This window comes from Hemitrygon akajei, chromosome 5 (assembly GCF_048418815.1).
Source record: "Hemitrygon akajei chromosome 5, sHemAka1.3, whole genome shotgun sequence".
Lineage (NCBI taxonomy): Eukaryota > Metazoa > Chordata > Chondrichthyes > Myliobatiformes > Dasyatidae > Hemitrygon > Hemitrygon akajei.
In genome coordinates, this window is record NC_133128.1 from 136,234,266 (window position 1) to 136,261,065 (window position 26,800).

Sequence of the window (26,800 nt, forward strand, 5' to 3'; positions counted from 1 at the left end):
TGCAAGTTTCCTCCCACATCCAAAAACATGTGTCGATTGTTAAGCTAATGGACATTCCAAATTGCTCTTGATGTATAGGTGAATGGTAGAATCTTGGGGCAATGAAATCGGTTAGAGTAAAAATTAGTGTAAAGGAAAAGAGGTGGCATGATGGCTTGCATGGGCTTGGTGGGCTAAAGCATCTAGTTCCATGCTGCATCTTTCCAGGAAACCATTTGTGTAATAAATGTTGTATTGTTTCACAATTATATGAATTAAAAGAAAGTTGAAGGAAATAGGTGATAGAAAAAGGAACAGAATGGTGCTGGCAAAATTTAAATTGTAAAGGCTAAGCATGGGAAAAGAACTAAAATGCTGAAGATAAGCAAATCTAATCATAATCAGAACAATAATTATTACAACCTCTGAACTATACATGAATGAATGCTTCTTTATAGGCTGAATTAAGTTCCAGCCTTCAACAATTCAAACTCAAGCTAATCATTTTCTAATCAGCCAAAAGATTAAGATAGAACAGACTGTTTAGGAATGTTCCATCATACTGATTAAAGACAAAATTTAGCGATAGCGCTTAGCTATGAAAGTGTCAAATAATGTTTGGCATTGATTTTGTTCCACAATCACAATGATTATCAGAATCACCCTCACCTGTACAAATCTCTCACACACAGAAATCCCTCCACACTGCCCAGCACAATATGTTCTCCACTGACACACATGTCAGATAAATGTTCCATGATGATTTCGCTTGTCAAGTGCTTCCCATTCACAGAGTACAGATGCAGAGCATTCTTGTCCTGCAGAAAAGGAATCAAAAATAGTTATGAGAGAAAGCAAGCCAGTATAAAAGTTAAAACAATGAAACATTTCCACTATATACTGGATTTCAGATTTTGCTACTCTGTTCGAATGTTAGACACAGAAATATGGAAACAAAAGACAGGGATTGAAACAGGAATATTGATTCAAGTTTGTTTAATGTCATTTCCAGTACACAAATGTAAAGCAGAACGAAATAATTGTTACTCTGGATCTGGCACAGCAAAAAAAACACAGCAAGATAAATAACATAATTTTTAAAAAACAATATATGATAAATACATAAGATACCTTATATACATGGATTGATTGTATGCATATATAGTCATGCTAGGTATAGGAGTGACTGCACATAAGATGACTCGGATAGGAAATCAAAGCACTGGTGGTGGGTTAGTGGGTGGAGATGCTGATCAGCTTGGGGTAAGTACTGTTTTTGAGTGTGGTGGTCCTGCCATGGATGTGGTAGCCTCCTCACTGATGGGTGTGGGACAAACAGCCCGTGAGAAGGGTGATGGGATCCTTCATGACATTACTGGCTTTTTACCAGCACCTTTCTGTATATACACTGCCTATAAAAAATATTCACCCATTGGAAGTTTTCATTTTTTATTGTATTACAACATTGAATCAGTGGTTTTAATTTCCCCTTCGTGTCAAAGTGGAAACAAATTTCTACAAATTGGTCTAAATTTATTACAATTATTAAACACAAGATAATTGATTGCACGATCACTCATCCCCTTCATTAGTATTTAGTAGATGCACCTTTGACAACAATTACAGTCTTGACTCTGTGTGGATAGGTCTTTATCAGTTTTACACATCTGGAAACCACAGTTTTTCCCCATTCTTCTTTACACAACTGCTCAAGCTCTGTCTGATTGCATGGAGATCCTGAGTGAACAGGTTGTTAAAACGTCCAGCCACAAATTCTCAATTCAATTCAAATCTGGAGTCTGACTTCGCCACTCCAGGACATTAACTTTGTTCTTTTTAAGCCACTCCTGTTTAGCTTTGGTTTTATGCTTGGGGTCATTGTCTTGCTGGAAAACAAATCTTCTCCCAAGTCACAGTTCTCTTGTAGATGGCATCAGGTTTACCTCCAGGACTTCGCCGCATTTTGCTGCATTAATTTTACCCTCTACCTTCACAAGCTTTTCAGGACCTGCTGCAGTGAAGCATTCCCACAGCTTGATGCAGCCACTTCCATGATTTACACTAGGGATGGTGTGTTTTGGATGATGTATGGTGTTTGGCTTATGCCAAACATAGCGTTTAGTCTGATGGCCAAAAGCTCAAGTTTGGTCTCAGCAGATCATAGAACCTTCTTCCAGCTGTCTAGAGTCTCCCACATGCCTTCCAGCAAACTTTAGCTGAGATTTCATGAGAGTTTTTTTCAACAGTGGCTTTTTCTTTCCCACTCTCCCATAAAGCTGTGACTGGTGAAGCACCCGGGCAACAGTTGTTGTATACACAGTCTCTCCCATCTTAGCCACAGAAGCTTGTAACTCCTTCAGGGCCTCCCTCATTAGTCCCTTCCTGCACGGTCAATCAGTTTTTGAGGACGGCCTGCTCTAGGCAGATTTACAGCTGTGCCATATTCTTTCCATTTCTTGATGATTGACTTAACTGTACTCCAAAGGATATTCAGTGACTTAGAAATTTTCTTGTATCAATCTCCTGACTTCCATTTTTCAACAACCTTTTTCATGGAGTTGCTTGGAGTTTTCTTTTGTCTTCATAGTGTAGTTTTGCCAGGATACTGACTCACCAACAGTTGGACCTTCCAGATACAGGTGTATTTTTACTACAATCAGTTGAAACACCTCGACTGCACACAGATCTCAATTTAACTAATTATATCACTTCTAAAGCCAATTGGCTGCACCAGTAATGATTTGGTGAGTCACTTTTTAAGAAAGGAGGGAGGGAGAAAACAGAGAACTATCATCCTGTCAGCCTGACATTAGTAGTGGGGAAGATGCTAGAGTCCATTATTAAAGATGAAATAGTGGCATATCTAGATAGCAGTAATAGGATTGGGCCGAGCCAGCATGGATTTACCAAGGGCAAATCATGCTTGACTAATCTATTGGAGTTTTTCGAGGACGTAACCAGGAAGTTAAACAAGGGAGATCCAGTGGATGTAGTGTACCTCAATTTTCAGAAGGCATTTGATAAGGTCCCACATAGGAGATTGCTGGGTAAAATCAGAGCTCATGGCATTGGGGGGGAAGATATTCACATGGATAGAAAACTGGTTGGCAGATAGAAAGCAAAGGGTAACGGTGAATGGGTGTTTCTCGGAATGGCAGGTGGTGACTAGTGGGGTGCCACAGGGCTCGGTATTGGGACCACAGCTGTTTACAATTTACATCAACGATTTAGATGAAGGCATTGAGAATAACATCAGCAAGTTTGCTGATGATACTAAGCTGGGTGGCAGTGTGACATGTGATGAGGATGTTAGGAGAATTCAGGGTGACTTGGATAGGCTGAGTGAGTGGGCAGATACTTGGCAGATGACGTTTAATGTGAATAAGTGTGAGGTTATCCACTTTGGGAGTAAGAACAGGAAGGCAGATTATTATCTGAATGGTGTAGAGTTAGGTAAGGGAGAAATACAAAGAGATCTAGGAGTCCTTGTTCATCAGTCACTGAAGGTGAATGAGCAAGTGCAGCAGGCAGTGAAGAAGGCTAATGGAATGTTGGCCTTTATTACAAAGGGAATTGAGTACAAGAGCAAGGAAATCCTCTTGCATTTGTACAGGGCCCTGGTGAGACCACACCTGGAGTATTGTGTACAGTTTTGGTCTCCAGGGTTAAGGAAGGACATCCTGGCTGTAGAGGAAGTGCAGCGTAGATTCCTGGGATGTCCGGACTGTCTTACGCAGAGAGGTTAGAGAGACTGGGCTTGTACACGCTGGAATTAAGGAGATTGAGAGGGGATCTGATTGCAACTTATAAGATTATTAAGGGATTGGACAAGATAGAGGCAGGAAATACGTTCCAGATGCTGGGAGAGTCCAGTACCAGAGGGCATGGTTTGAGAATAAGGGGTAGGTCATTTAGGACAGAGTTAAGGAAAAACTTCTTCTCCCAGAGAGTTGTGGGGGTCTGGAATGCACTGTCTCGGAAGGTAGTGGAGGCCAATTCGCTGGATGCTTTCAAGAAGGAGCTAGATAGGTATCTTATGGATAGGGGAATCAAGGGATATGGGGACAAGGCAGGAACCGGGTATTGATAGTAGATGATCAGCCATGATCTCAGAATGGCGGTGCAGGCTCGTAGGGCCGAATGGTCTACTTCTGCACCTATTGTCTATTAAAGGGGGTGAATAATTATGCAATATATTATTTTGTGTTTTATATTTGTAATTAATTTATTTCACCTTGTAGAGATCTGTTTTCACTTTTATACAAGAGTCTTTTTCTATTGATAAGAGTCAAAAAAACAAATTAAATTCACTGTGATTCAATGTTGTGAAAAAAACCATGAAAACTTCCAAGGGGTGGGAGGTGGTGAATACTTCATGTAGGTACTGTATGTCTTTGGTGGTGGTTAGGCTGGTGCCAGTGATGCATCGGGTAGTTTTGACTACCTGTTGTGGAGCCTTCCTGTCCAGTGCATTGCTGTTTCCATATCATGCTGTGATACAATATGTTAAGATGCTCTCTCGCCTTGAAACCAAATGACCAGTCAAATCTAGTCAGCCTCATGAACTGCCTTGAGGATATAAAGTGCTGGATGGCACAAAACTTGCTACAGCTGAATGAAGGCAAGTCTGAAGTCATCCTATTTGGCCCTGCAACTCCATCAAAGTGATTACCAACAGTCTTGGTAACCTGTCCACCCTTGTCAAACCCCATGTCAAAAACCTTGGTGTGATATTTGATTCCACCTAAGTTTGACAAGCAAGTTAATGCAGTAGTAAAAGCCAGTTTTTTCCAGCTTCATACAATTGCCAAAATCAAGCAGTTTCTCTCTTTCAAAGATCTTGAGAAAGTCATCCACGCCCTTATATCCTCCCACTTGGACTACTCCAACTCCCTGTATACTGGGATTAGTCAGTCATCCCTGTCCTGCCTGCAACTGGTCCAGAACATTGCAGCCAGGCTCCTGACAGGTGCCTGGAAGAGGGACCATATAACTTCTATCCTGGCCTCCCTCCACTGGCTACCAGTATGGTTTAGAATTGATTTTAAGGTTCTCCTGTTTGTTTATAAAGCCCTAAATGGCAGGCCCCCTCCTATATCGCAGATCTTCTAACCCCTTATTCTACTTCCAGGTCCCTCAGGTCAGTTGACTTGGGGCTCCTGGCTGTCCCGCGATCTAAATTTAAGCTCAGGGTCGACCGCGCTTTTGTTGTTGCAGCCCCTACACTGTGAAACAGCATTTCCCTCCCTATCAGATCTGCCCCCTCCATTGACTCTAAGTCCAGGCTCAAAACTTACTTTTATTCACTAGCGTTTGAATCTTCCTGATGTGGCTGATTTTTGGCTTGTGCCTAGGCCCGTGTGTTGTTTATTTTGTGCCTATAAGCTGAGTGCCTTGTTGTTTATATCTATGTTTCTTGTATTTGTGATTTTAGCTATCTGTTATGGTTTGTACAGCACTTTGGTCAACATGGGCTGTTTTTAAATGTGCTTTATAAATAAATTTGACTTGACTCTCTGAAAGATCATGAGTATTGATATGCATAGTCCAGCTCTCTTCAGCCTCCTCAGAAAGTAGAGATGTTGGTGAGCTTTCCTGATTGTGGAGGATGTGTTCTGGAACCATGCATTCCCAGGAGCTTGAAACTGCTCACAGTTTCAACTGATGCCTCCGATGTAAAGAGGAGCGTGAATGGTTTGAGTTCTCCTGAAGTTGATAACCGTCGCCTTAGTCTTGTTGACAGTGAGGAAGAAGTTTTTGCTTGACCAGGCCTCGAGCTCTTCAACTTCTTCTCTGTAAGCCCTCTCATCATAATTGGTGATGAGCTGCACCAATTACTTGCTTCCAGCCTGCACCACAAATATACCACACGTTTCTAAAACGTCTGGCTGAACAAGCAACAGAAAGTGCCTGACTTCTACCCCTACTAAGACACTGCAACAGATTAACAGAGCAACAAACATTCTGCTGGAGGAACTCAGTGGATTGAGCAGCATCTGTGGAAGTAAAGGAACTGTTGACACCTCAGTTGGAAACCGTGCAGCAGGAGCTGAAGCAAAGTTTCCTTTCCTTCCATGGATGCTGCTCAAGCCACTGAGTCCCTCCAGTGGATTATTTCTTACTTCATATTCCAGCATCTACAATCTCAAATTCAAAAAATTAGTTTGTAAAACTCTTTTGGGATGAAAAGATTGTGTAGGGGCCATGGGTGGGTGGGTGGGGGAACAAAGAATTTCACAAGAAATATTAATACTACACTCTAAGTTAGCTAGTGGTTTGAAACAGACTATAACTTGATTTATTTTTGTTTAATTAAGACAAACTCTAAGACTTTAAGACTATGCAGGTCATAAAGAGGTTGAATATCGCACTAAAATAGATTAAGTTATTTTCAGATGCAAGATCATTAATCTTAAACATCAACTCTGTTCCGCTCTTCACTCAGTCTGTGTAAGCTATTAAATATTCCCAGAATTTACTACTTTTACTTCTGATTCCCAGCACTCACAGTAATTGCTTTGATTTTAAACTTTTGATCTCCAGTTTCACCTTTTATTTCTTTGCTGGTACTTGGGTATAATGCTAAACTGTGGCCTTTTTCGTGTCTCTTCGGCTATACAGGGAAATAACAGAATTCTCACCCACCTCAGCAAATTGTAGGAACTTAGCAATGCGTGAACTTCTACTGCTCTTTTACACACATCTAAGTAGTGAATGCTTGATTAATGTTTGTGAGAATTCAAAATAAATAATATTATTCTGCTATCTCAACATTATCACTTTTTAAATAGATTTCCACTGTGCTTTCTTCAATGACTTAACTAAAGGGAAACCTTAAAAAAAATCATTGATTCATTCAACACAAAGCACAGATAATTTTAAAGCATACTGAAATTGCTTACAATTAATATTGCTTATCACAACTTGTGTGAAGTTAAAAGTTCTAAATATATATTAGAACTCTTCAGTATATTATACTGACTGAATTAGTCCCAGCTAATAATTTCCACCACACACACAAAACACTAAAGCAATGTAGAGATCTGTATATATATTAAGAGTGCGTGGTAGGTCATGTTTAACCAATCTATTAAGAGTTTTTTGAGGAGGTTACCAGGAAAATGGATGAAGGGAAGGCAGTGGATGTTGTCTACATGGACTTCAGTAAGGCCTTTGACAAGGTCCTGCATGGGAGGTTAGTTAGGAAGATTCAGTCGCTAGGTATACATGGTGAGGTAGTAAATTGGATTAGACATTGGCTCAATGGGAGAAGTCAGAGAGTGGTAGTGGAGGATTGCTTCTCTGAGTGGAGGCCTGTGACTAGTGGTGTGCCACAGGGATCAGTGCTGGGTCCATTGTTATTTGTCATCTATATCAATGATCTGGATGATAATGTGGTAAATTGGATCAGCAAATTTGCTGATGATCCAAAGATTGGAGGTGTAGTGGAAAGTGAGGAAGGTTTTCAAAGTTTGTAGAGGGATTTGGACGAGCTGGAAAAATGGGCTGAAAAATGGCAGATGGAGTTTAATACAGACATGTGCGAGGTATTGCACTTTGAAAGGAAAAACCAAGGTAGAACATACAAGGTAAATGGTAGGACACTGAGGAGTGCAGTGGAACAGAGGGAATCTGGGAGTACAGATACATAATTCCCTAAAAGTGGCATCACAGGTAGATAGGGTAGTAAAGAGAGCTTTTGGTACATTGGCCTTTATAAATCAAAGTATTGAGTATAAGAGTCGGAATGTTATGGTGAGGTTGTATAAGACATTAGTGAGGCCGAAGTTGGAGTATTGTGTGCAATTTTGGTCAGCTAATTACAGGAAGAATATTAATAAGGTTGAAAGAGTGCAGAGAAGGTTTACAAGAATGTTGCCGGGACTTGTGAAACTGAGGTACAGAGAAAGGTTGAATAGGTTAGGACTTCATTCCCTGGAGTGTAGAAAAATAAGGGGAGATTTGATAGAGGTATATAAAATTATGATGGGTATAGATAGAGTGAATGCAAATAGGCTTTTTCCACTGAGGCTAGGGGAGAAAAATACCAGAGGACATGGGTTAAGGGTGAAGGGGGGAAAGTTTAAAGGGAACATTAGTGGGGCTTCTTCACACAGAGAGTGATGGGAGTGTGGAATGAGCTGCCAGATGAAGTGGTAAATTCGGGCTCACTTTTAACTTTTAAGAAAAACTTGGACAGGTACATGGATGAGAGGGGTATGGAGGGATATGGTTCAGGTGCAGGTTAGTGGGACTAGGCAGAAAAATGGTTTGGCACAGCCAAGAAGGGCCAAAGGGCCTGTTTCTGTGCTGTAATGCTCTATGGTTCTATCATACAAGATAAACATCTATTCGATCAATTTCCACCTTTCAGAAAACAGTCAATCTCATGGATTGACTGTTATCAAGTGCATATAAAAATCAGCACACAGTTTTATATGCACTTCATGTTCCTGTCATTTTACCAGTCTATTTAGTTACCAGTTTTTCAGGGGTCTGTCATCATTGCGATCATTAAGGCATTCAGGAGGGTACAATAAAAAGAAGTGAGATATGAGTGGAGTGGCTATTGTTGGAGTGGGTCAGTGTTAGAGTAGTTAGACTTGGGTGAGAATAGGTGGAGGCTAGAATTTAACCTTGAGAAGTTGGAGGTGTAACAAGTGTAGGCAGGATGGTTATTCAAGCAGTGGAATGCTCCTCCTGTGAGGTGTGGGATATCAGGGTAGCTAACACTCTCCCTGATAACAACATCTGCAGGAATTTCACCCAATTTCAACTTCTGACTGACAAGATTCAGGAACTACAACTGTAGTTGGATATACTCAAGACCATCCTGGAGGCTGAAAACCTCATGGATGAAACTTTTACTGAGGTGTGCAGGCCTCAGATACTAGATAGATGACCACCAGGAGAAGTAAGGGCAGTAAGCACTTAGTGCAAGATTCCCCATGGCCATTCCAGTCTGCTGGGAGGGTTGGTGCATGTGGGAAAGAACTATCAGGGCCAGCAGCAGCAGAGGCATTGTGGCTGGCTCTGAGGCTCAGCAAGGAAGGATAAAGTCAGAGCCATAGTGATAGGAGACTCTGTAGTTTGGGGGATGGACAGCAGATTCTGTGGCCGCAAAAGAGAAGCCAGGATAGTATGTTGCCTCCCAGTTGCTACTAGGGTCCAGGATATCTCAAGAGTAGCTGTAGAAGATTCTCAAGTGGGAGGGTGAGTAGCCAGAGATCAAGGTGCACATTGGCACCAATGACACAGATAGGAAGGAGGAAGAGATCGTGCACAGTGTTCGAGTTAGGGCAGAGGCTGAAATGTAGGACCTACAAGGTAGTAATCACTGGATAACTACCAGCATCAAATACCAGTCAGGGCAGGGATAGGATGATAGTGCAAATGAATGAGTGGCTGAGGGAGTGATGCAAGGGGCAGGTTTCAGATTTCCGAATCACTGGGATCTCTTCTGGGGAAGTTATGACCTGTACAAAAAGGACTGGCTATATCTGAACCAGAGAAGGGACCAATATCCTTGCAGAGATATTTGCTAGAGCTGTTGGAGAGGATTTAAACTAATTTGGCAGGGGGATGGGAACTGGAGTGATTGGGCTGAGAATGGGACAATTGGTATACAGGTTGAGGCATTGTGCAGTGACACTGTGAGGAAGAACAAGCAGGTGATAGGGCAAAATTGCAGTCAGTAGGATGAGTTGAGGGGCAAAATAGAAATGTTGATAAATGCAGGAGTGAGGGTGTTATACTTGAATGCATGCAGTATACAAAATAAGGTAGATGATTTTGTAGCTCAGTTAGAGATTGGCAGGTATGATGTTGCAGGCAATATTGAGTTGTGGCTGAAAGAAGATCATAGTTGGGAGCTTAACATCCAAGGATACACCTTGTATCAAAAGGATAGGCAGGTAGGCAAAGAGGGTGGGATAGTTCTGTTAGTAAAAACTTAAACCAAATTCTTAGAAAGAGGTGACATAGGATCAGAAGATTTTGGTTAGAGTTGAGAAACTGCAAGGGTAAAAAGACTCTGATGGGAGTTATGTACAGGCCCCAAAGAGTAGACAGGACGTGGGCTATAAATTACAATGGAAGTTAGAAAAGTCATGTAATAAGGGCAATGCTATGATAGCCATGGGAGATTTCAATATGCAGGTAGATTGGGAAAACCAGATATTTTATAGCAGCTTCTGGTTGAACCCACTAGGCAATTCTGGATTCAGTGTTCTGTAATGAATCAGATTTGATTAGAGAGCTTAAGGTAAAGGAACCCTTAGGAGACAGTGATCATAACATGTTAGAATTCATCCCGCAGTTTAGAAAGAAAAGCTAAAGTCAGATGTATCAGCTTTACAGTGGAGTATATGGAATTACAGAGGCATGACAGAGGAGCTGGCCAAATCTGACTGGAAGGGGACACCATCATGGATGATGGCAGAAAAGCATTGCTGGAGTTTCTGTGGGCAATTTGGAAGACGCAGGATAGATACATCCCAAACATTAAGTAGTATTTTAAAGGGAGGATCAAGCAACTGTGGCTGACAAGGGAAGTCAAAAGACAGCATAAAAGCAAAAGGTGGTATATTATATAGCAAAATAGTAGGAATTTAGAGGATTGGGAAGTTTTAAAAAACCGATAGAAGGCAACTAAAAAAAACACACAAGGAGAGAAAGGATGAAATATGAAGGTAAGCAAGCTAATAATCTAAAAAAGGATATCAAAATATCAAAATATTTTTCAGATCTATAAAGAATAAAAGAGAGGCAAGAGTCAATATTGGACTGCTGGAAAATGATGCTGGAGAGGTAGTAATAGGGGACAAAGAAATGGCGGATGAACTTAATAAGTATTTTGCATTAGTCTTTACTGTAACAGACACTAGCAGTATTGCAGAAATTTGAGAGTGCCAGGGGGCAGAAGTAAGTGTAGTCAGTATTACTAAGGATGTAGTTGGGAAGCTGAAAGGTCTGAAGGTAAATAAGTCACCTGGACCAGATTGACTACACCCTAGGGGAGCAACTGATAGAATATAGTGCAGGAAGTGTTATGATCATGCATTTTGGTAGAAGGAATAAAAGCATAAACTATTTTCTAAACAGGGTGAAAATTCAAAAATCAGAGATGCAAACAGACTTAGGAATCCTCATGCAGGATTCACTAAACACTAACTTACACATTGAGTCGGTGATAAGGAAGGCAAATGCAATGTAGCACTCATTCCAAGAGGGCAAGAATATAAAAGCAAGGATGTTATGCTGAGGCTTAATAAGGCATTGGCCAGACCACACTTGGAGTATTGTGAGCAGTTTTGGGCCCCTTATCTAAGAAAGGATGTGCTGACACTGGAGAGGATAAAAAGTAAGTTCACAAGAATTATTCCAGTAATGAAAGGGTTAACATATGGTGGCACTGGGCCTGTATTTACTGAAGTTTAGAAGAATGTGGGCAGATCTCATTGAAACTGCAGGCTTGAAGGGCCAAACGGTCTACTTCTGCACCTATTGTCTATTGAAACCTATCGAATATTGAAAGGCTTAAATAGACTTGATGTGGAGCACAAAGTGGGGAGTCTAGAACCAGAGAACACAGCCTCAGAATAGAGGGGTCCATTCAGAACAGAGATAAGGAAGAAGCCCTTTAGTCAGAGGATGGTGAATCTGTGAAATTCATTGCCATGGATGGCTGCGCAGTCCAAGTCACTAAGTATGTTTAAAGTGGAAGTTGATATGTTCTTGATTAGTCAGGGTGTCAAAGGTTACGGGGAGAAGGCAGGTGAATGGGGTTTAGAGGGATAATAAATCAGCTATGTCTTGTGGTCTATTCAGACAGCTGATTAGGAGTTGTGTTGTATCATTTCAGACAACGAAACATGAGAAAGATCTTTCAGTTACCTTAAAATTAGACTTCCCTTCTATCATGGTGTTGACGATGATGTGTCCATCCCATGAAATAGACAGGTTGGGAATGGTGAGAGGAAGGGAGCTCTCACATGGAGGTCGAAGAGTTCTCATATACTGCCCCCGTCGAATTGTGTGAATGATTACTGTTCCATCCTGCAGACAAAAGACCATTTGCAGTTTTGGAGTCACTTATATTTCAACAACTGTCACATTACGCATTTGCAAATATGGGGGGTGGAATTTGATTAATTGTTCCAAAAAAAGTGATAAGATGTGCATCTGATAAAATAAGCATAAATCAGCTTTCCACCTTTCTGAGAAATACAATCTGCATTAAATTCAAAACAGGGTTAAGTTGCCTATTGCAGACATTGGCTTATTGATTATCCATGACTGAAGAGTGAATACATAGTACTGTACGTAGCAAATCAGTTATGAATAATGACTTGGACTACAGTTGTACAAAAAGTGATGGGACATCAAAACATGCATTCGTATAACAGGCAATGCATTACAACAGTTACATAAATCACTACCATACTAATACTAACTACTCTCATGTTTGTTGCAAGTATAATGCACCCTCAGCCACCTGACATCCAGGGGAAAAAACTATGCTAGCTGCAAGAGAATTGTTCAGGTAAAAGATTATTACACACTGGTATTCCATGCATAAATCATTAATTGTTAAACTCAACTTCTCAAAGACCTCTTAAGTTTTATATATTGTGAGTTAACATTACAAAATGTTGAGGAACTAACGTTAGATCCTTTCATAAGGACATGACAATTTTCACCTTTTTCCCCTCGAACTTTTACACATTTCCATTTTATGTTTCAATGTTAAAACATGTTTCTGCTTTGTACCCTGATAGGAGTATTCTTATCCGATTCAGCTGAGAGATGGGAGATCTCTCAACTGAATTGGATAATTCCAACTACTTTTCATTAACTTCTACCGTTAATGAAAAGCAGTTGGAATTACAACCACTTGTAAACACACGTGAGGGCAGACTTCTGTGTTGAGGGTGATGAGATTCAGCGCATGGAAAAATCGTATCAGAACCCAGCGGACCAAATTTAAATTTCCATTTTTGAAAAGTTACTGAAATTGTTTGACATTCTTAGAAATTTTTGTCTAGTTGCATGAGAATTCTGGTTGCATAAATACCACATAAATGGAGAGTTTACCGTGATTAGATTTTTTATAAGTCAAAGTTATTGTAGTTTCTTGGAGACACAAGGGATGGCAAGTACCAGAATCTGAAGCAAAAAAGATTGCTGGAGGAACTCAGCGGGTTAAGCAGCAACAGCAGAGACAATGAGATGGTCGATGTTTCTGCTCAGGATCCTGCATCAGGGCTGAATGTTGAAGGAAGAAAACTAGTACACAAAGGTGAGAGGCAGCAGTGAGGAAGGAGTTATGAATAAAGAGAGAAGTATTAATTCGGTTATGGTAGGGTGTTTTTCATATAGAGAGGGCATGGTATAGGGTTGCTGTTCATACAAAGAGTGCACGGTACTAGTGCGTTATTTGTGTAAAGAGCTCACGGTACTGGTCCAGTCACAAACAAGAAAAAACCTGCAGATGCTGGAAATCCAAGCAACACACACACACAGACACAATGCTGAAGGAACTCAACAGGCCAGGCAGCATCTATGGAAAAGATTACAGTCGATGTTTTGGGCTGAGACCCTTGATCGGGACTCATGATGACGGGTCTCAGCCCGAAATATCGACTGTACTCTTTTGCATAGATGCTGCCTGGCCTGCTGAGTTTCTCCAGCATTGCTGTGTTTTACATGGTACTGGGGTGTTGATCATGTGGAGAGTGCATGGTACTGGGATACTGCTTATGTTGGCAATTCAAGCTGGTGGGGTGTTGTTCATGAAGAGCACATGATACTGGTGTGCTGTTCATATAGACAGCGAATGATACTAGGGTGTGGTTCATGTAAAGTGCACATGGTACCGAGGGGTTATTCATGTAGAGAGTATGTTTTACTGAGGGTGTTGTTCACACAGAAAGTGTATGGTACTGGGGTATAATTCTGGAAAGAGGACATGGTACCAGGGCGCTATTCATGTAGAGGATGCATGGTAATAGGGTGCTGTTCATGTAAAGAATACTTGGTACTGCACTGTTCTTTTAGAGAGTGAATTTTACTTGGGTGTTGTTCATGTAGAGAGAGCAGGGTACTGGGGTGCTAATCAGAAAGAGCAGAGCTTCCCAACCTGGAGTCGACAGACCCAACAGTAAATGGTAGGGGTCCAAGGCATAAAAAAGGTTGGGAACCTGATCTGGAGAATGTATGGAAATGGGTGTTGATCATGTGGAGAGCACACGGTACAGGTGCTGTTCATATAGAGAGTGCATGGCACACGGGTGTACAAAATGAGCTCCTGTAAGCAAACCATACCTAACAATTGAAAAAAGTTTTAATCTAAATGTGAAAGGAGCCCTGAACATCTAAAAATATATAATCAGGAGAATTTAGTTGTGTAATATTTAGTTACTAAATTAGCCATACAGTGCAGAATGGGCCCACCTGGCCCTTTCAGCTTCAACGGCCACCTGATTTAACCCTAGCCTAATGACAGGAAAATTTAAAATGATCAATTAACCTATGAACCAGTATGTCTTTGGACTATGGGGGGAAGCCAGAGGACCTGGAGAAAACCCATGCAGTCCATGGGAAGAATGTACAGACTCCCTATGGATGACGTTGGAATTGAATGCCGAACTCCAATGCCCCAAGCTGTAAAAGGGTCGCACTAACCGCTATGCTACTGTGGTACTACTTTTCTATATATAAAGGGCAAATGCACTCAGAACCAGAGCAACAGGTCTTGTATCCACCCATCTCTGGTTACCAGCTGCAGCTATTGAGATTACAGAATGACATTGGGAAGCAAGGCCAACTGACTTTTACCAAAAAATGCTACCATAAACATCATCTATCAGCAAACAAATCTTGGAAGCAGCACTGATTAGAAGCTTGACTACAGCGTGGAAAGAACTTGGAGAGGAAACATTATAGTAGCAAAGCAAATGAAAACTGTTTATTGATCCACTGTATATCAAGACCTTAAGATATCCCAAAGCCTTTTACAGCCAATGATCAATACACACTGCAGAGGGAAATGAATGCTGTTAATTAAACCATTGTTAACTCCATTCTCTTCTTTGAAGAAACTGAATTCAACTGCACATTTTTCCATGATGGAATTTGAAATTTCAATCTTTCTTACTTATCTGTTAAACATCCAGTGACCAAAGTGTTTTAACTCCTGACATTTTATCCAAAACTGGACCAGATATACTGAAGTGCCCATTATCATGTTAGGCTTGCGTGTGGTGCAGCTGGTAGAGCCTCGCAACACCAGTGATTCTACTTCAATCCTGGCCCCCATTGCTCTCTATGTGGAATTTACTGTGACTGCACTGGTTTCTTCCAGGCATTCCTACTTTATCTCACATCCCATCGACACACAGGCTGGTAAGTTAATAGGTCGCAGTAAATTGCCCCCAGTGTGTAGGTAAGTGGTAGGATATAGGGGGAGTTGTGAGTTGAGAATGTGGGAGAATAAAAATGGGATTACTCTAGGATTTGTCGACATGGGGAATAGATCTCCAATTCTTCCTCTCCTCACTCTCTATCTGCCCACTGGCATTGCTTCTCTCTATGATTTTATGACCAGCGTACTTCAAGGTACTTAATGACTGTAAGACATGTTCTCACACCAATGCCTGATGATGTTTAGTCAGTTTGAGTATCATTTAAAGCATGGTGCTGGGCACTTTGCCCAAAGACCATATGACATTATGGTTTCAGTTTTGAAAGGAATGCCCTAAATTTTAAATTAGGTGATCATCCTCTGAATCATGGTTTGCATTTGCTGGTCTCCTGTTTTCCCAACTGCCAGGGTAGAGAGAGCTCAGTATTGTGGCCAAGGCATGATGGAATCAGCAGACAGAAAGCTTACCTAAACTGCAATGTTGGTCGACCAGCAGCCATACACACAACCCTTGCATCATGTGGAATTTGTCTCAGAATTATCGCAGGTTCACTCCCTCACCATTTTTTAGTGATAAGTGAGTCAGGACTTCCGGTAAGGTGGTGAAAGTTTAGTCGCTTAAAACTTTCGCTCCGTTTCATTTTTTACCTCCGCACTCTTTATCTCCTTTTTTTAAAACTCTAGTTTGTTAATTTTTTTTTGTTTTCTTACCTGCCTGCGAATGTGCCTATCCTACACTGGCTGCAAAGTTTCCTAAATCTGGGACAAAAGAAGTCTCTACGTCTGCGACTGCCGAGATTGTCTCCGTTTTGGAACAGCATCGACAAGATATTGTATCTGAACTTAAGTCTTCTTTCAGTTCGTTGGAGTCAAAATTGGATCAAATTAACGCTACAGCGGACGGCTATCTCATATCGAGTTAACTTCCGAAGATTTAAAATGCTGCGTTCAGCAGCTGGAAGCCATCTGTTCCAACTTGACTGAGCAAAACACCAAGTTAACTTCCAAGGTAACTGATCTCGAAAACTGGAGAAGGCATCATAATCTACGAATTCTTGGTTTGCCAGAGGCTATCGAAAGGGGATTTCCTGTTGAATTTTTGTCAACTTTACTCTGTGAGGTTTTTGGGAAGGAAATCCTTTCGACCCCACCCATATTAGACAGAGCGCACCATACATATCTACCCAAGCCCGAGCTGGGCTCTATGCCACGTCCAGTAATTCTCTGCTTTTATCGATATCAGGTGAAAGACCTTCGGATTATGGAAGCACACCGGAAGGGAAAACTGGATTTCCGGGGTCACTCCATCTATATTGTTTAAGATTATATTCCTCAAGTTTTGAAGATGCGCGCCAAGTATAAAGATGTTATGAAAGAGTTTTACAATCGTGGATTCAGACCCTCTCTGCGCAACCCAGCCCATCTCCGAATAACTCCTAATACTGGGGACAAAAAATGGTTGAAGTCAGTTACAGAGGCTCAGAAATTTATTGAAGGTCTCCCAGCCATTTCGACTCCATCAGACTCGGTCTGATTATTTAAAACGGTCGTAAGTGCTTTTTTTTAAAAAAAAAATGATCTTCTTTCTGTTTTTTCCCTCTGTTTTCTTTTAAAATTACTGTATTTTTTTCATAGTTTCTCATGGGTAGACTATTCTGGATTATTATTTTGAATTAAGTCTAATATTTTTTGATGACATTGTTTCTTTTCATTTATAACTTTGATTCGTAGTGCTTAACCATATAACCATATAACAATTACAGCACAGAAACAGGCCATCTTGGCCCTTCTAGACTGTGCCGAATGCTTACTCTCACCTAGTTCCACCTACCCTACCTGCACTCAGCCCATAACCCTCCATTCCTTTCCTGTCCTATACCTATCCAATTTTTTTTTTTTTAATGACAAAATCGAACCTGCCTCTACCACTTCTACTGGAAGCTCGTTCCACACAGCTACCACTCTCTGAGTAAAGAAGTTCCCCCTCATGTTACCCCTAAACTTTTGCCCCCTAATTCTCAACTCATGTCCTCTTGTTTGAATCTCCCCTACTCTCAATGGAAAAAGCCTATCCATGTCAACTCTATCTATCCCCCTCATAATTTTAAATACCTCTATCAAGACCCCCCTCAACTTTCTACACTCTGAAGAATAAAGACCTAACTTGTTCAACCTCTCTCTGTAACTTAGGTGCTGAAACCCAGGTAACATTCTAGTAAATCTCCTCTGTACTCTCTCTATTTTGTTGACATCTTTCCTATAATTCGGTGACCAGAACTGTACACATTACTCCAAATCTGGCCTCACCAATGCCTTGTACAATTTTAACATTACATCGCAACTCCTATACTCAATGCTCTGATTTATAAAGGTCAGCATACCAAAAGCTTTCTTCACCACCCTATCCACATGAGATTCCACCTTCAGGGAACTATGCACCATTATTCCTAGATCATTCTGTTCTACTGCATTCCTCAATGCCCGACCATTTACCACGTATGTCCTATTTTGATTAGTCCTACCAAAATGTAGCACCTCACACTTATCAGCATTAAACTCCATCTGCCATCATTCAGCCCACTTTTCTAACTGGCCTAAATCTCTCTGCAAGCTTTGAAAACCTACTTCATTATCCACACCACCACCTATCTTAGTATCATCTGCATACTTACTAATCCAATTTACCACCCATCATCCAGATCATTAATGTATATGACAAACAACACTGGTCCCAGTAAAGATCCCTGAGGCACACCACTAGTCACCGGCTTCCAACTTGACAGTTATCCACCACTACTCTCTGGCATCTCCCATCCAGCCACAGTTGAATCCATTTTACTACTTCAATATTAATACCTAACGATTGAACCTTCCTAACTAACCTTCCGTGTGGAACCTTGTCAAAGGCCTTACTGAAGTCCGTAAGTTTTTCTAGTTTCTGTAGACGGAGCTTATGATAATGTTACAAAACTGGAAGTTGGATTTTAGGGTGTCTTTTTTTTGAAGAGCTTGCTGCTTTTTTTGGTAGCTATCTTGTTTTGGGATTTGAGGGAGGAGTGGTTTCTCTAGTGCCAACATTATTCATTGTATTTTTTGTTATTCTTTGTTATTTAGGACATTTTCCTGTCCTGATTCTCTTGACTTATACTTTTGCTGCATGACTGTTATCTGAATGTTTGATCTTGTTTATGCTACCACTCTTTATGTTCTCTTAAATGACAATGGTTAGTTCGTTGAATTTTATAAGCTGGAATGTAAAGGGAGTGAACCATCCTGTTAAAAGAAGGAAGGTGTTTACACATCTTAAGTAACTCAAAGCCAACATTACTTTTTTGCAAGAAAATCATGTTCGAAGTTTTGACAATTCTCGTCTTATGTCAAGGTGGGTAGGTCAGCACTTCCATTCTTCCTTCCCAGCTAAAGCCGGGGGGGGGGGGTTTCTATCCTCGTTAATCAAAATGTTCCTTTCGAGCTCCACAATAAGGTGTCTGATAAAATGGTTATTTTATTATTGTCTCTGGGAAATTGTATAATACTAGGGTAGTATTGGCTAACCTGTATGTTATCCTAATTCGGATGATGTGAACTTTTTTGAACATTTTTTCTCTTTATTGCCTGATTTGAATTTATATTCTCTTATATTGGGCGGTGACTTTATTTGTAAATTAGATCCAGTTTTGGATCGATCATCCTCTGTTCCTAGATTACCTTGTAAATCTGCTTTATCTATTCATTCTTTCCTTTTTAACTAAGGTATCTCTGATGTGTGGTGTTTTTTCCATCCTACTGAGAGAGATTACTCCTTTTTTTCACATGTCCACCATACTTTTACTAGAATTGATTATTTTTTAATGAATGACCAGCTGATTCCATCTGTTCACTCTTGTGATTATCACAGTATATTGATTTCGGATCATGCTACAGTTACCTTGTCTATAAATTTTCCTGGTCTTATTCAAACGAATAAACATTGGCGTTTTAATCTGACCTTGTTATCGGATAATGATGTTGTAAAATTTATGAAGGACCAGATAACTTTTTTCTTAAACACTAATACGTCATCTGAAATCTCATCCCAGATTGTCTGGGATGCTATGAAAGCATATTTGAGGGGTCAAATAATTTCATATACTGCGAATCTCAAAAGAAAGACCCATTTAGAGCGACTAGATTTGATCAGTCAGATTAAACAGACCAACTATATGCCCAGACTAAAAGTCCTGAACTGTATAAGAAGCGAGTAGAACTTCAAACTAAGTTTGACCTTATCGCCACTCAAATAGTTGAACGTCAACTTCTTGAAAGCAAGAGCTGATTTTATATTCATGGTGATAAATCCGGCAAGTTTTTAGTTAATCAATTAAGACGCTCTAAAGCTAAACAACATATTACAAAAATTCGAATGGGAAATAGGAACATTACTTTGAATTATTCTGAAATTAATGATACATTTAAGAATTATTATTCTCGACTTTATACCTCCGAATCATTAAATGATAATATTTCTGTTGACCATTTTTTAAGTAGTTTGAATATTCCTTCGTTCTCCTCTGATTTTAAAGTAAAACTCAATGAGCCCATTATCATTAGAAGAAATATCCTCTGCCATTTCTGCACTGCAGTTGGGCAAATCTCCTGGACCTGATGGGTTTTCTGCAGGATTTTATAAATCATTTTCCTCACTATTTTCATCTCAGCTATTTTTAGTTCTATCTGATTCGTTTAAACATGCTAAATTGCCACCATCATTTAATGAGGCATGTATTATTCTTTTAGCCAAAAAAGATAAAGATCCAACAGAGTGTTCTTCGTATAGGCCGATTTCTTTGTTAAATACTGATGTTAAAATTTTGGCTAAAGTTTTGGCTCATAGATGGGAGAACATTATACCTTCTATTATTTCTGAAGACCAAACCAGTTTTATTGAAAATCATCTTCCCTTTTTTAATATACAGCGTTTATTTAATATCTTATATTCACCCTCAATTGGGATTCCTGAATGTGTTATTTCTCTTGGTGTGGAGAAAGCGTTTGATTGTGTGGAGTGGAATTACTTTTTTGCAGTTTTAGAAAAATTTGATCTTGGACAAAGTTTTATTTCATGGATTAAATTGTTATACTTATGTCCCACTGCTTCTGTTTTGACTCAGCAATCCCAGTCTTTTAGCCTTAAACGTGGCACCCGATAAGGATGCCCTTTTTTCCCTTACTTTTTGATTTGGCTATAGAGCCACTGGTTATTTTGTTTCAAAGTTGTCCTAAATTGACGGGGATTTGGAGGGGAGGCGTTGAGCATAAAGTTTCTCTTTATGTCGACGATCTTTTACTTTTTGTATCAAATCCATCCACTTCCCTTCCCCCTAATGTTTTTACTTCTTAATCAATTCAGCCAGCTTTCCGGTTATACACTTATTTTACATAAGAGCGAACTCTTCCCAATTAATAGAGAAGCACAAGCATTAGTATTTCATGACCTCCCTTTTAAAGTAGTTAATAATCAATTTAATTACCTTGGTATTACAGTAACAAGGAACTTCAAGAATCATTTTCGAGAAAATTTTGCCAATCTTTTAAATTCTACAAAACAGAGTTTGACACAATGGTCACCCTTATTTATGTCTTTTGTCCTATGTCTATCATTTTGCCCTATCTATGGAAAGGCAAACGTTCTAGACTTAATAAAGCTTACTTTCAAAAATCTAAAAAAGGTGGTATGGCTTTGCTTAACTTCCATTTATATTATTGGGCAGCCAATATTCGCTGTCTTATTTTTTGGTCCTTTTTTTTATAATCAGTCTTACTGTCCAAAATGGGTGGCAATGGGGGATTAAGGATCCTACTAAGGATCTCTCTATTTCTGCACTTCTTGGATCTGCACTTCCCAGTCACTTGCCTAGACTAATTGTTAATCCTCTTATTAGGCATACTCTGAGAATATGGGCTACGTTTAGAAAATTTAATGGCCTTCATGGTTTTTCTCTCTCTCTCTAGCCCTATCTTACATAATCATTTTTTCCTACCTTCTATGCAAGACTCAACATTTCATGATCGGTATACAAAGGGCATTAAGCGCTTTGAAGATCTTTTCATAGATAATTGTTTTGCAACTTTTCAACAACTGTCTGTAAAGTTTAATCTACTTAATACCCATTTCTTCAGATATTTTCAAATTAGACATTTCATTAACCTTTATTATCTAATTTTCCTGAGATGCCCGAGAAAAACATTGTGGACCTGTTTCCTTGTATTAATCCATTAGGTAAAGGCTTAATATCTTTTATTCGTGATAAATCAGTGACCTTGAGCCGTGCCCCCTTTGATAAAATTAGAACTGCTTGGGAGCATGGTTTAAATATTTCTTTATCTGATGCAGTCTGGGATTCAATTCTTAAGTCAGTTAATTCAATCTCTTTATGCGCTCGCCACTGTCTTTTACAGTTTAAGGTTGTACAAAGGGCTCACATGTCTAAAACTAAATTGTCGCAGTTTTATCCTGACATTAGTCCTGTTTGTGACGAGTGTAAAGGGGGGCAAGGCTTCTCTTATCCATATGTACTGGGCTTGTCCTAGTCTAAAGAAATTCTGGAGAGAAGTCTTTTTATTTTTTTCCCATATTCTTAATTGTCACTTAGAACCTAACCCTTTGATTGCTCTTTTTGGTACCTTGGGTGAGGCAGACGTGCATTTGAGTCCGACTAAACGTCAAACACTATTTTTTTGCCTCTCTTTTGGTTAGAAGCTTAGTTCTCCTTAGGTGGAGTGATGTTGCCCCACCCACTCATGCTCAATGGCTTAACGATATTATGTCCTGTTTAGACCTTGAAAAAATTCATTATTCACTTCTCAATTTGGACATAAATTTTAAAAAAGGTGTGGGGACCCTTTCTTGAATACTTTCATAACTCCCCTTTAGATTAAGATTAAGTTTATTCTTTTTAATCCCTTACTTTCAGCTTTTTTTCTCTCTGTAATTTTTATGGTTTCTTTTTGATGGAAATTACATTATAGTTTTGGTAGTTGGCATTATTATTCTTTTTTTTTAATTTATATTTACAGCTCTGTGGGTTCGAACGCTCCAATCAATTTTTTTTTTAACATATTGTAATGGTTGGCCTGGAGTTTCATAGTGGGAGGGTGGGGAGGATACTAACTTTATATGATTTTATTCTGGGTGCTGTTTCCTTATTGTTATGAATTATATAATTGATATGCTTATTTTGCACTGTATTAATCTTCACTTCGTTGTTGGGTTTTTTGTCTGTAGTTGGTTTGTAGAAATGCATTAAAAAAAATTTAAAAAGGTGATTCAAATCTAATTCCTGGTCTTGCCCCAAACAGGTCAATTCCCTCAAAATGGCCTTCAATTACTCTCTCATCTTCATATGATTAATCTCCAATTCTTCCTCACGCCAGTAGCTATCTGCCTTTTCTGGATATACCATTAACCAAAAGACCATCAACAAAGCAGTCTAACCATTTAATCTATATGTAATCATGGAATTATCATTGTCAAGTCACTCAAAATCAATAGATTAACATTAAAGGTAAACTTTATTTGTCACATGTGCATCAAAACATAGTAAAATCACATAAAATCAAATCAGTGATGATTACGTCACTATGCATCGGGCACCAACATAGCACTTGTCCTGACAAATAAGTTTAAAAAAAAATTATGATCACTTTTCCATTACCTCCAATATTACTTCTTTCTGAATGAAATTCCTTTCTCCTTTGCAGCACCCAGGACACCGAACACTGCTTCCAGAAATATCAGCAAAATATCTGTACCTCTTTCAGTTTAGAGCCCTTTATTTCATAAGTCTCTAAGCTACACAATAAACCTTGCTGAATAACTCCATTCAGCACACAAATCCTGTTCATTTCTGCTCCATCTTCCGTCTACGTTGTCCTTTCTATCCTCAATTTCTGGTACCGTTTCAGTGAAATGCAATGGAAGCTGGAAGAATTGTAACTCACCTTCTAGGTTTGCTCAATGAACCTTCTGTATTCTACACTAACTTCAACAACTTCAGATCCCAGCTACGGTCCCATTTCTTTGGAAGTGACTGCTGGCAATGATTCTACTATCACTTCTACAACACATCTTCCTTTTATTTAAAAAAAACCAACGCACATAAACCCTTGCCTAAGCACATGTACTTGCTCAGACCTGCTATACCTGTATCATCTTGCAATTCCGATTAAAAAGATTGCTAATTGCTTCCCGGATCAGAAAGCCTGCTGAGTGCATTATATTTTCATTTCCAGTTATTTGACTTTTGAAATCTACCTTGGAGCCTGAAACAGCCATATCCAGCTCAGTACTGATGGCAATGCTGGTTATTTCTTCGGTGTGCCCATATAGGATCTGCATTGGTTTCAATGTCAGGCCAACAGAGATTCCTCCCTGAAACAAAATATAAACAAATGTAACCATGAAGATTAACCACAGCAAATACAGTGCCATCGTAGGAAGGAAGATATGCATTTATATATCACTTTCACCAGTTCAGAAGGTCCCAAAGAACTTTAGAGGACAAAGCAAGCTTCCAACAAATAGTGATGTGTGAATCACAAAATAATCACTTTTGGTAAAAACATCTGAGCAGGCCTTGAACCAACAGCCTTCAGATTCAGGAGCATGAAGGAGACTGCATAGCTCCATGATGAATATGTATCTCAGGGAACTAGTGCTTGATTCACACAGGGTGTGTATGCAGATAAGTTAAAAGTAATTGGGACAGTCAACAGAATATCGTCTATTTAAACAGCAGTTCCCAAACTTTTTTGGGTTACCGTCCCTGTGGTTCCCAAACTACATCCCTGGCTACCTCTCTCCCTTTCTGGTTATTACATTAAAAATATAAAGAATTTTAATTTATGATGCTCTGTTAAAGAAAATAGGAACTTCAAATTCAAAGCAGTGACAAATAATTGCAAAAATTATTCATATCTACTTAAAGCTAGAAAATTAATTTCTTTAATTAATGTAAAACTAATATTTAATCAACAGTTTTAGAGCACGTGTTAATCTGAATATCCACTAACTACATTGGTTTTTCAACTTTCAATAAGATGGACGGGCTTGGTGCAATGATATCAGCTTCTCAACAGCAGGCTGAATATCACTCAGAAGGAGACTCAGATTACCATGTTCAGTAATTTGTTGCTTTGAAAGAAGTTGGGCCACTGCACTGAAACCGTGCTCCACTAAATATGATGTTGGTAAGGCAATAAAGAATGTCTTGACATTTTTCCCCCACAGTGCAAGATAGCATTCAGAGATTTATTTCTGCAACCAAAACTTTTGCTATGATTTCTTGAACCTTGGCTTCAGCTCAAAGTTCTGAAGAGACCAGTTCTTCCTCCATGCTTCCTGTTAATTCCTCATTACAAGGGTTCAGGAATGGATTTATTATCCAATTTGGAATTTGGACTGACAGAAGATCCTGAAATCTCTCTGGTACGTAGAAAACCTACAGCACAATACAGGCCCTTTGGCCCACAAAGCTGTGCCGAGAAAAGCTGTTCGGATTCTCCTTTATATTATATTCCAAAGTTATTTCATGGCCCCCTTTTGCCTTCCTGATTTCCTTATTAATACCTAGCAGGGACCGTCTTACAAGGAACGGTTGAACAAATGTGGTAAATTGAAATTTTAAAAATGCTAAAAATACTGAGCAGGTCAGGCAACATCTTTAGGGAGAGAAATCAAGTCAATGGCCTGTCAGCAGTATATGACAACCAGCATTCACTTTTTATATTAATCGACTAAAGACATGGTCACTTGTCAGGAGTGCGTGGGTTGCACAAACGTATGGATGGAGCAGTGAATTGAGGAAGGTTATTTAGTTTATCTTGGAAATCTGAAGCCTTGTGCATTCTTTGGATCAAATTTTAATTGCATGCACTACATACTGGAAATCGGACACCATTCTTGTCCTTTTAGTGACTCTAGGACAACTGGATCACTTACAGGGCCAGATTTACTGAACATTTCCTGTTCCTGAGAAGGTAGCATTAAGTTGCCTATTTGACCTGCTCCAGAACTTAGCCAAACAGAGAAAGGAATGGTGATATTTCAAAAGCATAAGCAGTTAGCATGACGCTACTATGGCTGGGGGCGTTCCAGAGTTTGGAGTTCAATTCTGGCTCCATTCAGTAAGGAGTCTTTGTACATCCTACCTGTGGAATGCATGAGTTTTCCCCAGGTGCCCGTTTCCTCCCACAGTCCAAAGACGTACCAGGTAGGTTAACTTGGTCATTATAAATTGTCCCACTATTAGGTCGGGGTAAAATTGGGGTTGAGAAGTTGTGGGGCAGCAGGGATCAAAGGGTCAGAAGAGCCTACTCTGAGCTGTGTTGCTAAATAAATAAATATAAACATGCTAAGCAAGTCTGAGAGAAACACAAACATAATGCTGTTTCAGTACACCAACTGCTTTCTCTATCAAGATGGCAGAAGTTCTTCTCCACAATAAATGTTGCTAATCGAGAACATTAACCAGTCAGAAGGTGCTGCAAATGCTAGTTTTGCTAGCAAAGCACTTTTCTCCAAATAATTTTCCTTTCAGCATGTACGCATCGGTGGGAAGAACAGCACTGATTGTCTATCCCTAGCCAGTGTAAAGAAGTTGCCAGTGAGTGACCACTTGAACTGCTGTAGATCACCTGATGAAAGCAAACCCCCAATGCTATTGTGGAGGGACTTCCAGAATTTGGTTCTAATGATAACAACAAAATATTTACAAACTAGGGTGGTGTGTCACCTTGAGGAAATGGCAAGTGATGCTGCCTAAATGCCCCTGAAACCCTCATTGACCTAAAGCTTGGAGTTTTGGGAGTGCGACTGCAATCATCCTGTTTGTAACGTAACACACTCCACCCACTGTTATGGCAACTTGTAATGGAAATTCACCTTCGTGGAATTCGCAAATCATTAAATTTTCACAGCATTTTTATTTTTCTCTTGTTTTTGGGAAATAGAATAAAATTCTGTGAAAATTTACTGATATAGCCCCACTATCTAGGCATTTCCAGAATTTCCGTGATTCTCAAGTAAACGTGCCTTGGATGAATTGTAAATCGCTTAACCCATCATTAAAACCAACCCAATTTAGAAGGTTACTATGTAATCCAGTGGCCACTTTATTAGATTTGATTAGATTAGATTCAACTTTATTGTCATTGTGCTGAGTACAGATACAAAGCCAAATGAAATGCAGTTAGCATCTAACCAGAAATGCAAAGAATAGTGTAATTTACAAAATAACTGCGAATAAAAAGTGCTACAGCACACAAATATAAAAGTACTGAGACAGTACAATATGGGTGCAATACTGCTTAGTGCTGTGATGTGAGGTTCAGCAGGGTCACAGCCTCAGGGAAGAAGCT

General features: G+C 39.6%; 1 protein-coding gene across 3 annotated transcripts in view; it reads right to left on the reverse strand.

The window, feature by feature from the left end:
- nbeal1 (neurobeachin-like 1) overlaps positions 1-26,800 on the reverse strand; it is a 275,988-nt gene that overhangs the window by 7,116 nt on the left and 242,072 nt on the right. For all 3 annotated transcript variants that reach the window (XM_073046591.1, XM_073046590.1, XM_073046589.1), the window contains 3 exons: positions 23,697-23,813; positions 11,875-12,036; positions 649-797 (listed from right to left, as the gene is read on the reverse strand). In XM_073046591.1, coding sequence (XP_072902692.1) covers positions 649-797; positions 11,875-12,036; positions 23,697-23,813 — 428 coding nt within the window. The remainder of the gene's footprint in view (positions 1-648; positions 798-11,874; positions 12,037-23,696; positions 23,814-26,800) is intronic.